Source organism: Podarcis liolepis (assembly GCF_965112155.1).
Source record: "Podarcis liolepis genome assembly, chromosome: Z".
NCBI classification, from domain to species: Eukaryota; Metazoa; Chordata; class Lepidosauria; order Squamata; family Lacertidae; genus Podarcis; species Podarcis liolepis.
In genome coordinates this window covers 49341333-49356043 of record NC_139570.1, presented here as the reverse complement: position 1 = coordinate 49356043, position 14711 = coordinate 49341333, and the positions used below count along the sequence as shown (strand labels likewise).

Below are 14711 nucleotides of genomic sequence, written 5' to 3'. Positions count from 1 at the left end.
CGCGTATCTCAGATATAATGTGCTCTCGGGCGGCGAGAAGGCGCACGCGCAGTTTCTGCCTTGGCGTCTGGCCTGGTTCGTGAGGAGCGGTGGCGAAGGAGAGTCCAAGGGGAGAGACCTGGTCGGGATACGCCGGGACAGCTATGCCCACGCTGGAGGTGCCCGCGCTGGAGGAGCTAGAAGTGGATGAGGTGAGCGTGAGAAGTGGCGCGGGGGGAGGGGAAGAGGTGGTATTGATCCCACCCCTCACAAATGTATGAGGGGGACCCCCACCTCAGTTTCCCCTCCCCCCTCATCTGTTCGTTACGTTTCTGTCCCGCCTTTTGAGCTCCATGAGGAGTCATACGCGGTTTTCTCCATTCGCCCCCCCCCCCCCAGTTATTAAATTACGCTGCTGGTGGGACATGTCATATCCAAGGCACTTGACAATTGGCTGGCAGATTCGGACCTCGGCCTTAGACGCCCGGTAGCCAGCTGCCGCCAGGTGATTCAGATCTTTGGTCTCTTGCAGACACGTGTCTTCATCTTTACATGCAATTATAGAAGGTCATCTACCTACTGAAGGAGAACGCGGTCGGGGGAGGTGGGGAAGCTAGCTAGGTCCGTGGCTAAAGCCACCCCGAAAAGTGCGGGCGGATTTTTAAACCCTTGTGGGAGTCGTGTCCACGTGTACTGTGTTTTAGTCCCGGTCTCTGGGTCCATCCACCGAAAGGCGAATAAATTTTGGCTTTCCTCAGCTAGCCGGCAGCAAAAGAAGGGCGTCTTTCAAGCCCCATACAGTGAATTGCGTTGCATTGCAATAAGGCTGCACCACAACAGCAACCCTGTGAGGTAGCCCCCTCCCCGCAATTTGCAGGCAGGGTCGACTCTCCCCTCTCTCCCCTCCCCTCGCTGTTAAAGGGCTTCCTCTCCCTCCCCCCCCATTTAAGACCCAAAATGTCAGAGAAAAGTCATTTCACAAACGTACACATACACAAACGTCGAAGTGACTCGTGCTCCCCCCCCTCTGGCCATTCCACCCACTCTAAATAAAATAAATGAAAGCTAAGTTAATATCTCTTCTACATAAAAGCCCTCAAGGAGGACGGCAACAGGAATTCAAACCCTTTGCACCAGGTGTTGCTATTTATTTATTTATTTATGTATGGCATTTGTACCTTGCTTTTCCCCCTGAAGGTTGGTGTACGTGGTTCTCCCCTGCTCCTCCTTTGATCCCCACAGGTAACATAAACGGTAAAGGACCCCCAGGATGGTTAAGTCCAGCCAAAGGTGACCGTGGGGCACAGCGCTCATCTCACTTTTCAGGCCGAGGGAGCCGGTGTTTGTCCGCAGACAAGTTTCTGGCCACAGCAACCACAGCAACCACCCTGTGGGGTAGGCCAGGCTGAGTGGCAGCTTCTGACCCTCAAGGTCACCCGGTGAGCCTCATGGCAGAGCAGGGATTCGAACCCTGGTCTCTCCCAGGTCCTAGTCCGACACTAACCGCTGTCCCATGCTGGCTCTCCCAAGGACTAGCTCCAAGCCTCATGGCTGAGTGTGTGTGGTTCAAATCCACACTGAGCCGTGAAGTTCACGGGGTGACCTTTGGGGCCAGCAGCCATCTCCCGACCCGACCGACCTTACAGGGCTGTTGTGAGGATATAATGGGGTGCTGGGACCACCTTGAGCTCCTCAGAGGAAAAGGTACAGCGAGCCCACAATTTACATTTAACTTGAGCACATTCAGCTTTATGTGCTTCATTGAATCATAGAATCTTATGAGTTGGAAGGAACCCAAAAGTCATCTAGTCCACCCCTGCAATGCTTGTCAAAAAAAGTAAAAAAACAAAAACAAAATAAAAGGGGGACGGAAAAGGGGTGGGAATCCAGGAAAAAAGACTTTGGCAAGCCCACCCACCATTCAACCCAGTGTGCTTTGACTATACACAATTTTGGCTTTAGGCGCAAAAATCCCTGGATTCAACTCCTGTGTCAACTGCAAGTTTACTGTATATAAATGCAATAATAATTTTCAGAGGGACAACAAAGGGTCCCGTAGATTTCTATGCAGAATATGGATTCTTATCCGTGAAGGGTTATATTGTATGAAAACTCCTACCTTGTTGCCAACTGGCTTTTGTTTTTTAATTCAAATTACATATTCTGGATTGACAGTCTTCTCTCCTCCCACTACTTTGGCCGCTGATGTCATTGATAGTCAATAAGATGCACAATCTTGTGCAAAACATTTGTGTACAGAGGGGTGTGATTTATTAAGTGTATTGTATTGCTTATCATAAGCCCCTGGGGGTTTATACACTCCACTCGTTAAATACCTTGATATTACACATATATGTGTATCTTTTCCCTCCTACCACATTCATACTGACCCTTGTTCTCACAAAATGTTTAAAAGTGAACGTTCAGATTCTCTTTTTAATTTTTTTGTTTTAATAAAGTTTTTTATTGATACAACAAGAAAAAACAAAAAAACATACAAATACCAAATTACACACAAGAATAACCATAGACACATAATTTTCTTAGCAAATATTAAAACATCTATTGGTCTTAACACTAAAGACCCAACCTCCCATCTATTCCATATTTCAAATTCATATTACTTATTGCCAATACACACTTTTATCATAATTAAACTTATTCTTAATAAATCTAATTTCATATATCTACCTTGCAACTATTACTGAAGTTCCTCAAATGCTGCAACAGAATTTAAACTACTATATTTATTTTTCAGATATTCTTTGAAAACCTCCCATTTTGAAACAAATTCCTGTTTTGATTTATTCTTTATTTTTTCTGATAAACCATCTAATTTGGCATATTCTGTCAGCTTTTGGATTCAATCTTGTATAGAGGGGATTTCATTACTCTTCCATTTTGCTACGGTCAAAACTCTTTCTGCCGCCATCGCATATAAAAAGATACCCTTCCTCTTTTGTGGAATATCCAAATCTGTTATTCCCAGGAGGTAGGCCTCTGGTTTTTTATTGAAAGACATCTTTAGCATTTTTTGCAGTTCTGCATGGATACTCTCCCAGAATACCTGTATTTTCCTACATATCCACCACATATGGTAGAATGCTCCTGAGTCTCCGCATCTCCAACAATTACTTGACACATGTTTATACATTTTTGAAAGTTTCCATGGTGTTAGATACCATCGATGTTGCATTTTTTGAAAGTTCTCTCTAATCGTGTAACAATTTGTGAATTTCCAATTGATCTTCCATAAATTTTCCCATTGGGCCATGGTTATTGAATGGCCAAAATCCCGGGACCACCTCACCATTGCCACTGTTATCACCTCCTCCTTGACTGTCCAGTCAAGGAGGAGTTGATAAGTTATGGAAAGAGTTATTTTTTTAGAATTTACAAGATCAGATTCGAATCGGGAAATTTCTGTTGAGAACCCCTTTTGTTTGTCAGATTTAAATCTTTCAAATAACTGATGGTATTGGAACCAGTCTGAGATGTGTTCTCTTATTTCCTCAAAGTTTTTAAATTTTATTTGGTTATCTTCATTTTTTAGAAGTGTTTTATATGTTGGCCAGCTTTCCTGAGTATTTTTCCGTTTTACTGCTATGGCGTCTACTGGAGAAGTCCACCACGGGACTTTAGGCTCCATCAGGTCTTTATATTTTTCCCATACAGCAAAGAGTGACTTTGTTATTATATGGTTGGTAAAATTGTTATGAATTTTTGCTTTTCCATATATCAGGTAGGCGTGCCATCCCCAACGGTTGTCAAAACCTTCCAGGTCCAGGAGGTCCGGATCCTGCAACGTGCACCAATCTTTTAGCCAGGTGAAACAGGCTGCCTCGCAGTAAAGTTTTAGGTCGGGTAGAGAAAAGCCTCCTCTCTCTTTTATGTCTATTAAGATCAGGTGTTTAATCCTAGGTTTCTTCCCTTCCCACAGGAGTTTGGAAATTTCTCTTTGCCATATCTTGAGACAACCTGCTTCGCCCAGTATTGGAATCATTTGAAATAGAAAGATTAAAAGATTCTCATTGTCTTAATAATTAGTGTCATCCTATATAAAACATTACCTGTTATTACTTCTGTATATCATTTAAAAAATCTGTTTTTTAATTAATTGTATTTATACATTCCATTAATTTTATGTGTGTTCATAATTATCTTGTGGTAGCTCCTACACTCTGGAACTCCCTGTGCCTTGACTAAGCTAGAACTTTCACTGTGCTCTCTTCTACACCTGCTGAAATTTCTTTGTTTAGGCAAGCGTACCCAGAGATGTAAAGCTGATATGTAGTTTAATATCCAATCTTAGTTTGCAACATACATATTTAATATATTTAACTGGTTGTTTTTATTTACGTCTTGCTTTTAAAAAACCTGTTTTGTGTTCAACTTTTATGGACAACTTCAACCCATATTTCATATTCTTTGCAAACCATGTTGAGGTTTTATTTACAGTTAAGTGGTATACAAATTCTGTTAAATAAATGAAATATATTGTGTTGTAATGTTTGTGTATAGTACACAAGTTTCATTGTGTGCTGCCCCTTGGCATTCTTGTGAGTGCAGGACCTTACTCCCATTTTACATATGAGAAGCAGAATGCATGCCTTCAGTTTGTCTATTCTTCATTCAATTGGCTCACGTGGAGCTTGTAAGAGTCCTATGCATTCCCAGACACACACCCAGCCAGTTGCTAACTCTCTGGTTTGCTCCTCAGGTAAATGTAACCTCAGCTGTACTGAAAGCAGCAGCTCATCATTATGGCTCACAGTGTGACAAGCCCAACAAGGAGTTCATGCTTTGCCGCTGGGAAGAGAAGGACCCACGGAAATGTTTAAAGGAAGGCAAGGAAGTGAACAAGTGTGCAATGGACTTCTTCAGGTATGCCATTTGAAGAGTCTTGCTGAGTCGGACCAAAGGCCCATCTATTATTACTGATCTTTGGGGGCTTATTTTTGCATGAAGGGCAGGGCTAAAGAAAATCCTTCAAATAAATAAAACTACTCCCATGCCCTTCTAGTAATTTTGCCTTCTTCCTTTGGCCAGAAATACATTTTTAGTATTTGAGATCCTGCCTCCCAAAGGCTTTGCAGGTTCATATTACAAAAGAAAACTGAATCTCTTCCCCTACAGCAAATTTTGCTCATGTCTTATTAGACATTGGTTAAATTATCTTGTGAATGTTGCTGCTTTTAGGTACCTACATATTTTTTTAATGGAAAGGCAGGGTATAAATGTAACCAGTAAATGAGTGAGTAAGTAATTTTGCTTCTGTCAAAATAAGCAAGTGACATGATGCTGTTTTAACTATTCTTTTTTCATAACCTACTTGCTTCCCCAGCTCCAAGATTAACTCTGTAGGAAAATCATATCTCTGAAGTGACCCTGAAAGACACACAGGTTCATCCAAGGCAAGGGATCTGAATCCAGATTTCTTTTACAATCTGCTAGGGCAATTATCGTGCCTGTGACAACTGCTGTGTTCTTTAAAACACACACACACACACACACACACACACACACACACACACGTTTCTTCTCAGATATCTTCTGTTTTAACTTCCCTCTAATTCTATAGTGAGTTCAAATGGTTACCCATTATTGTCTTTAATTGATGACTCATTCATGCCCTGTAGCTCCTTTCCCCTCCGTGATGGGAACAACTTCCTAATTTTGAAAAGTTCCTGTCAGTGATAGGTCACATCTGACTTGGATTTTAAATTGCCAAAATGTCATGTATCAGATGCTGTAAGAACTTGAAATACAGTTTTATGAATCCACCTTGCTTCCTTCAGTTTTGTAGAAAAACTGAAAGGCAATAACACTAACACTGTTTAGTTTTTTTTGATTGGATGCTATCCTGTTGTTGTTCTCAGTTTTGGATTGACAAACATATTTGTGTTATTTGCCATAGGGATTTTGCATGGTATGGGGATGGTAGCGCGAATGTAGAAAATATTTGCAGTCTGAGTTGGCATTACAGGCCAGAGTTCTTATGTTTTCACGATGACTTAGTTTTGTGGTACTCCAGCTGTAACCAGAGAGAACACATAGCTTGCTGTGGTCTTCAAACCCATGTGTGAGCAAAATAAAAAGGTGCCTTTTAAGAATCACTCTGCCTACATTTTCGCTTCAAGAAACATTAATGCAGCATCTTTGTGTTTCTAGGCAGCTTAAGCTGCATTGTGCAGAGCCATTTACCCAGTACTGGACTTGCATTGACTATAATAACCTGCTAGAACTTCGCAAGTGCCGCAAGCAGCAGCAGGTCTTTGATGATTGCGTCCTGGATAAGTTGGGCTGGGTGAGACCTGATCTGGGACAGCTGTCAAAGGTAACTGAATGTGTTTGCTGGCTCTTTCTTACGTGCACTGGGTGATAACCTAATCACTTATTGCAAGGGGTTTTTCATTTTGCCCCTCTTCTGAATGGTAATGTTGTCACCTGGTCCTGAATTTTGGCCCAGGAGGGATTTGCAAACTTGGCCAGACTTTCCTCGGGGCTAGCTCCCCAAGCATTGAGGCCAGTATCTAGAAATTCCAGCCTTTTCAGCAGTTTTGCCTTGTAGAGAATTGTGATGAGCATCCGCACAGGGGGGCTCTCTTAGGTCAGTGTTTCCCAACCGGTGTTCCGCGGCACACTAGTGTGCCGTGAGACACCGGCTGGTGTGCCGTGGGAGGGAGGCGGGCGAGTCGGGCGGCGAGACGCGGGGCGGCGGCGGCGAGCAGCGGCCGCCCAGCGCGGGGCTCTCGCCGTCTGCCTGCCTGGCTGCCTGCCTGACGCGCAAACCCCCGGCGCAGGCGCCCCGCTTGTTGACACGGGAGGGGAGGGGGGAGAGGAAACGCTGCTGGTGTCGCTGCTCCTCGGCGGCGGCTCCTCCTCTCAGCCCGCCCTGCCTATATTTGCACCAATCCCCGCCCACTAAAGCATTCGCGCCTCCCAATGGGAAGCCTTGCCGGGCGGCGGGTGCTGATGCCTGAGAGTTCTGAAGCCACGCCCACTTTCCCAGAGACTGGCGGTTCTGAGGGATCCAGGGCAGGGCCGGCGCGCGCGCGCTTCTTGCTGCCCGGGCGCTTGCTCTAATCCCGCCTTCCCTGGGAGGGAGGGATGGCGGTGGCTGCGAGCGTCCGGGATGGGGCGCGCGCTGGCTCTCCCTGGCGGCCCTTGTGCCTGGCGTTCTATCAGTGCGCCTCCTCTCTCTTTCCCCACCCATCCTCCACGTGCTGCGCTCTAACCCGGAGTTAGAAGCAAATTAGAACACGCCCCCCCGTGTGTGGTGTGTTTTTTGTGCTGCTCCTCTTTTTTTAGGGCTTTTTGGCGGCTTTTGGGACGGCGTCGAGGGGTGGCCGCCTCAGCTGCCGCCGTCCCTCAGTCCCTCGCTCTGCTGCCTCCTCCCACCCCGGCAAGGGGGAGGGAAAAAACTTTCACTTTTGTGCGTCCCTCCCGGCGTGACGCTGCGCGCTGACGTCACGGGGCGGGGCTTTAATGGTGGTGTGCCGCGAGATTTTTTTCCGGTAAACAGGTGTGCCGTTGCCCAAAAACGTTTGGGAAACACTGTCTTAGGTCATCTTCAGTTTGTTCTTGGCTCAGCCAAGATGGAAAATTTGGCTCTCAAGGTAGCTGGTTTCTGGGTTTCAAATTGTGTCTCTGACCCCAGTTCACAAGCAGTGTTCAATGCCATTGTTTAAAATAAGCTGTGGTTTAGTGCAGAGAAGTGCTTTCCTTGTCTCCTGTTTCTGACTGTGCCATGCAGGGATGAAGTTAAATGGAGTCTAGCTTGCCCTGATGTGCAAACCCAGGTTCATACAGGCTCATAGTTTGTCTCCAAACCAAAAGCAGAAACCAAAGTCTGTTTTTGGCTTCCCGCTTGTAGTTTGTTTACCTCCACCCTGCAAGTCTGCAGGAACCTGAATTTGCACATAACAACAAACCAGACTCTCTTGTTTAGGGCTGGTTTGCTGTCCTGTGTAGCACAGTCAGGAGAGGGGAAGGAGCTTGCCCACATTAAACCATGGTTTATTTTAAACCATAATTTTGATGTCTTGGAAGCACCCATGTGTGTTCCCTGCAGGTCAAAGTGAGCTTTACAACAACCACTTCCTAATTCCTATTTGGGGAGATCACTGAAGGACATGGAGGGGTGTGTGTGACATGGAGTGGAAGGACTTCAGTTTAGCAGTAGGATATATGCTTTGCATACAAAGGGCTCTCAGCTTCAATCCTGGCCCATAGTTCAGGCTTCTTCCTTTATCTACTTCTGTTACTTGGGGCACAGGTGGCCTCAGTGGTGTACAGTGCCTTCCACCAGCTTATGCTGTTGGCCTAACCACGACACTGTCTGGGCTGCAGTAATCTGGCTGAAGTAGTCTACTTTGGTAAACTCAAGATTGGGTCATTGTGGTGCAATTTCTGTGAAGCTGCCTTTGAAAACTGCTCAGAAACTGCAGTAGAGTGCAGCTGCCAAGCTCAAGATGAACTATTTTGGAACACCAATTCTGACACAGCTGCACAGGCAGCCTAGGCCCAAATCAAAGTGCTGGTTTTAACCTCACACACAGCTCAGGACCCCAATATTTTTCAGGTCACCTCTCTCCCAGACCTTTTGGTTTTTATTTGAGTCCCTCCTTTGGGTGCCCCTTCAGAGAAACTTTGGAGGATGACAGCATGGCAGAGGGTCTTTTCTGTTTTGGCTCCCATCTGTGCCAGGGTAAGACTTACCTCTTCTCCCAGACATTTGACAACAAGGCTGATAGCTTGTTTTTCTAGTTTGTTGACTTTTTTTCTTCTGGGTTACTGCAGTGATTTTACTGAAACATTACTTATTGGGGGCGTTATAGGCTCTTAAGCTTTTAAAAGAATTTTGTACTAAGTGACTATAGAGTTAAATAAATAACAGTCCAGGATCTGGGCATCAGCTTTGCCATTTCTGGTACACAATAAGGCACCTCTCTATACTCGGATTCCTTGATAGAGGTTTGTTTGCACTAAGCACCATTTGGATGGACTGGCTTCCTTTTGCAAAGCTTCCTGTTTGTCACACTTTCCAGGCTGCTTGCTGCTCACCACACATTTCAATGTGATTCTTTTTCTTCCAGGTCACCAAAGTGAAGACTGACCGGCCACTGCCTGAGAATCCCTATCATTCTAGGCAAAGACCACAACCAAACCCACCAACTGAAGGCGAGTTGCAGACGTCCAAATATGGAAGCAAGTTGTCCTTCTTTGACTTTTAAACTGGCTATCTTGCCTCCTTCAAAACAACACCTGAAGTCTTAATGACTCTTTCCTGGTGTATTTTGAACACCCTCTGTATTTGGTAGTCATTAAGGATAATAAACTTCAAATGGTGTGGTTTGCCTAATGCATTTTCTTGTATGTGTAGGTTTTGTTTCTGAAAAGTAAAAGTGCAAGAAAGTTCTAAGTCTGGAATAACATCCCTTAAACAATTCCAAGAAAATCCCCCATTGGCTCAGGATGCAATTGGTTATACTTAAGGAAGATGTTTTGAGCAGTCAGCCAGCTCCAGCCTCCACATCTGGAGGGCACCCAGTTGGGGAAGGCTGGTTTCCAGTGTTTGACATAGCATCACTTCTTTATGTTAGGCATATCAATTACAGAAATATTGTTAGAATATATTTAATTGCCTTGATCATAGGTCAACAAAGTATACACAGATCAGCGCCACATCAAGAAAACATAAATAAAAAACAGGTAATTACAGACATGTTTACAAATCAGACTATACAACATGCAAATGTTTTTGAAACAGCCGGATACCCTTAAAAGAATCTGCCAGGTGGGTGTCCGTATAATTTTGTTTGTTTAGATCCTTCTGGTTCTGCTGCCAATGGGACTGCTTTTTCAATAATAGTCCTGTCTTTGGGAAAGATTTATAAGTGTTTGAGCTGTTAAATCCCAAAAGCAAATGGTCATGTACAGTTTATACTTCTTTGGACTCTGGGGTTGGCTCTTTTTTTTTAAGTCTTCTTTTAAAATTACTTTTTACTGAATTTTCCTTTCCTGGTTTTCAAACTGAGCTCACTTGTCAAAACCTTGGCATCTTGAGTTCCCTCCAGATGTATTGGACTACAGCTCAAATCAGCCTTGGCCAACATAGTCTGAACCATCTGGTGGGCACCTGGAGGGCAAAAGCTTTCATTAGGTATTTCTGGTCCCTCTTGCCCTGTTTCTGCCCCCCCCCCTTGTGCTAGGACACTTGCTGCTTTCAAGGTCTCCTTGTAAGGTCTCAGCAGCGTTGAGTCTTCAGCACAAGAATGCTTCTCCAGGTAGGTTGAAACCCATTTCCTTGGAAGATTGCCTTCCCATGTGCGTGTACCTGATGGCTAAACTGCATCCAGCTGAATTGAATGGAGCTGGGTTAAGGTACGGTCCTCGTCAAAGAAGGTGCTGCACATTTTGTGGGTGACCTTGTCATCTTCCGTAACATCAGGTGCTGATTCTTCTGCCTCCGCCACCCTGCAGTGCTGAATTTAGGGTGGTGTGATTGGTTTCCCTGCACAGGGTGCTGAGCTGAAGGGGTGCAAAACAACAACAACAACAACAACATTTATATGGATGCCTACTGAGAGGATCCACTAAAAAAACTGCTCCAAAAGGAATTACAGTGGTGCCTCCGGTTGCAAATGGGATCCATTCCGGAGCTCCGGTCGGATCCTGAGGAATTTGCAACCAGAGGTGCTGCTTCTGCGCATGCATGCGCTGCGATTTAGGACTTCTGTGCATGTGCACGGCACGTAGAGCACTTCTGCGCATGCGCACGGGGCGAAACTTGGAAAAACACTTCTCCTGAAGGATACGTAACTGGAGGTGAACGTAAGCAGAGGTACCACTGTATTGTTCTCTGAACATAGCAATGGTGCCCACTTGAGATAAGCTGGAGCTGAGTTCCAGCGAGTTCTGGCTGAAAAAAGACCTGCTGCTTCTCATCCATATCCTGGTTTATTTCACTTAACCATTGTACAGTGGTGCATCGCAAGACGAAATTAATTCGTTCTGCGAGTTTTTTCGTCTTGCGAAGCATGGTCAAGTCGCAACTGCACCTCTTCAAGCGGTTTTAAGAAAAAGGAAACAAACTTGCAATACGTTTTCGTCCTGCGAAGCAAGCCCATAGGGAAATTCGTCTTGCGAAGCAACTCAAAAAATGAAAAACTCTTTCGTCTTGCGAGTTTTTCGTCTTCCGAGGCATTCGGCTTGCGAGGTACCACTGTAAACTGCCTTGGGTATTTTAATGGACACCTAGGAAGCTGCCTTAAACCAAGTGAGACCACTGGTCCATCTGTTTCAGTATTGTCTACACTGACCAGCAGCATCTCCAGGATTTCAGGCAGGAAATCTCTCCCTGCCCTCCCTGGAGTTGCCAGGGATTGAACCTGGAACCAGGTTCTGCATGCAAAGCAAATGCCCCAACACTGAGCTACGGTGAGGTGTGTAAATATATATTTGTGTGTGTGTGTGTTTATATATAAATATATACAGGTTTTGCATTCGGGTTCTGTTCCTGGTCTCTACACGCATTGGCAGAGTGTGCATAAGCATGTCCCATCATGTTCTGCCCTCTTCTGGGTCCAAAAGGAGCCATGCGTTTGTGATCGTGCATTAGTCGGGCACGCCTTAATTGGTTGCTGCCTATACAGGTGTGACCTGTGACAGAATGTCGCAGCCTGAAGTGCTGCTCTCCAGGGTGCCAGCCAGCCACACGTGCCTCTTCCATGCTACTCCGTTCACTCCCCACACCTTCACCATACCCCACTATAACATTCTGTGGCCACAGCACCCTTAGTCCTCACTGAAATGCTTTGGGAGTGTACCCCCCCTCCCCAAGCTTGCTTTTCTAAGAACATTTCCCTCTGCATCAAGAAGTGTCAACTCCTAGCTCAGTGGTCAAACACTGACTTTGCATCCAGGCGGCCCCAAGTTTAATCCCCAGTGGCATCTGCCTGAAACCCTGGAGAGCTGCGGCTGCACTAATTGGATGGCTCCGATGGTTAGCACATGGTGCTGATGATGCCAAGGTTGCAGGTTCAGTCCCTGTATGGGACAGCTGCATTTTCCCACTTTGCAGAGAGTTGGGCTGGATGATCCTCACGGTGCCTTCTGACACTGATTCTAAGATACTGCCACTCATTGTAGGCAACACTGGGCTGTACAGAGCTCAGCTTTTTATGTTCCCTTAGGTGGGACAAAAAAAAAAAAAAACAAGAACACAAGGACTGATGGTGTTACATTTTCCCTTCAAGCTTGATGGCATCACATCAGCCTTCCAGAAACTTCAGTCATGGGCATAACTGCTGATAAGGTACCTGCCATTATTCACCTGTGTGGCTGCTGGGCTCCCTCTCACTCTGTGCCTCTGCCCAACTCTGATATCACCCATGCCCACTTTCTGTGCCACTTCATCTGCTCAAGGTACATGGGCCTGTGGCACAGGGGAAGACACTGGACAAAAACTGATGACCCACTTCCCCCAAATATTTCTTATTCCCACGATAATTTTCTTTCGGAGGAAGAGAGGAGAACTAGCCCCGCTGTACATCGGGGAGGGCTGTGTGGAGAGAGTCTCTTCCTTTAAATTCCTAGGAGTTTATCTCAGTGAAGACCTTACTTGGAAAATCAATACAACCCAGGTGGTTAAGAAAGCCCAACAGAGACTCCATCTCCCCAGAGTATTGCGGAACAATGTCAGTCAGCATTTGATGAGCTCCTTCTACCAGTAAACAATAGAAAGTGTCCTTTCACACTGCATCACGGTGTGGTACGCTGGTTTGACATCAACTGATAGGAAGTGCCTACAGAGGGTGGTGAATACAGCACAAGATATTATGGGCTGTCCTGTGAATCCGCTGGATGAAACAGTGGAAGAAGGTTGCCTCAGGAGAGGGAGGAAAATTTTCAGGGATGATTCACACCCTGGCCGGCGCTTTCTTGATCTCCTGCTCTCAGGCAGAAGATATAGAAGCATGATTAGTCACACCAACAGTGCTATCCGTGGGCTGTTAAGCTGCTGAATGAAAAGATAACAACAGGGCAACTGACTTTCAGGTTTGGTGGGTGTGCGTCAGTAAGCGAGGGGAATTAAGACTAAGAGCTGAGTGGGGGGGGGTGCTCGTGTAATCTCACTGTATACAAGTTGTGCAAGTGACAATAAAGTATTTCAGTTTCAATAATTCAGTTTGGTACAGTTGCTTTTAATGGATCTTATCAGTAGGTGCCCAAATAAATTTAGGCACTATTATTATTTTATTATTATTATTATTATTATTATTATTATTATTATTATTATTATTTATTATTAAAACTGCTACTGCTACTATTTTGTGCCCCCTTGGCTCAGCTTCCTATGTGGGGGACCACCTGCACCACCCTGAATCTGGTACTGTTGGGGCAGTAGCAAAGGGTCAGAGCCAACAATTCCCTATTAGGCAATCCCAATGCAGTTGCTGCCCCATGTTTTGGGGAACCTTTGGTCCTTTACTTACGCAGCCTAAAACTTTGCATATAATAGTAAGTGCACATTGTCAATATTCCTGGTTGAATCCCAGTTTGAGAAGGTCCTCCTTGCCCTTCCTGACCTTCTGGAGGTGCTGCTTGCTGCCCTTTCCGCCTCTGAGAGTTCCTTGTATGTCACACAAGCACAGGTGCTAGAAACTTCACACTCTTGCCACCTTCTGTGTGAAGGAGAAGAACTGGATTTCTGAATCAGTTCCCCAGATTGGGGTTGGATAACTCTGGCTCAGAAAGAGGTTTCAATGAATGGTTAGCTCTTTGCCACCAGAAGCTAATAAACACCCTTCCTTGTTGTATCCTCCCCTTCTAACCAGGGTTCCAGCCAGCAAACCATGCACACCTCTGTTCCTGGCCTCTACCTCAGTTTTCTCAATAGACTGTGGCTTCTGAGCATGCTTAATCCTCTTCGAATTGTTCGCCACTTCCCAGTTGTTGTTTTTTTATTATTATTTTAAGCACTGCTGTAGTTTTCCCCACGGATGCGGATACTGCCCTCTTGTTTTTCACTGCCCTCATTTTGGCCTCAGAGCTGTCATCACTCACCGCCTGAGCTTGCTGTTAGAAGGAGGGGTGATTTGCTTTGCTGGAACAAACCACAAGCCTGTCTAGACTGGGATTCTGAGTCCAACAGATCCCCTTGTGTGGATCTCACTGGGAATCATTCTATCTCTCAAACACAAGCACACAGCTTCTCCTGAAATGCACACTCATTGTGTGCGTCTCTCTCTCTCTGAACAGGAGTTTGCTTATCCCCACATGGGGGGGGGGGAGGCAGTGACGTGGTATGTTTGTGGGGCCCCCACAGGGCAGTTGCCCCCTGGTGCAAAATTGTTAGGGAGTGCATAATTTCAACCTTTGGTGCTGCCTTAATACAGCTGTGCACTTCTGTCACGGTGCTCCATTGAAAAATAACTCCATGAGAACCAGGAAGTCTCTAGATAACTGAACAATTCTTCTTTTCTCTGTGGCTGCAATCACCTGAGTGATGTGGATGCCATTAGGCAGTTGAATGCGTATGCATACTCTGCTCCCCATCCCCCATGTGGCCCCGGGTGCTGGCAACCTACACTACACCACTGGCAGGGGGCAATTCCTTAGCCTGTTGGCAAGAATCAAGACTGCCTGCAAAACCTCTTCTCTTGCCCAACAAAGCCTCATGGCTGGGAAAAGCTCATTGCCTCTCTGCTGGCTGATTTCCCTCTTTT

General features: G+C 45.6%; 1 protein-coding gene across 1 annotated transcript; it reads left to right on the top strand.

Annotated features, from left to right (window-relative positions):
- The first annotated feature begins 11 nt into the window (after positions 1-11).
- On the top strand, positions 12-9347 carry NDUFA8 (NADH:ubiquinone oxidoreductase subunit A8). Its single transcript, XM_083486055.1, has 4 exons — positions 12-191; positions 4700-4863; positions 6151-6316; positions 9078-9347. The coding sequence occupies exons 1-4, from the start codon at positions 144-146 to the stop codon at positions 9213-9215; spliced, it is 516 nt and encodes a 171-aa protein (XP_083342181.1). The 5' UTR covers positions 12-143; the 3' UTR covers positions 9216-9347.
- Positions 9348-14711: the final 5364 nt, after the last annotated feature.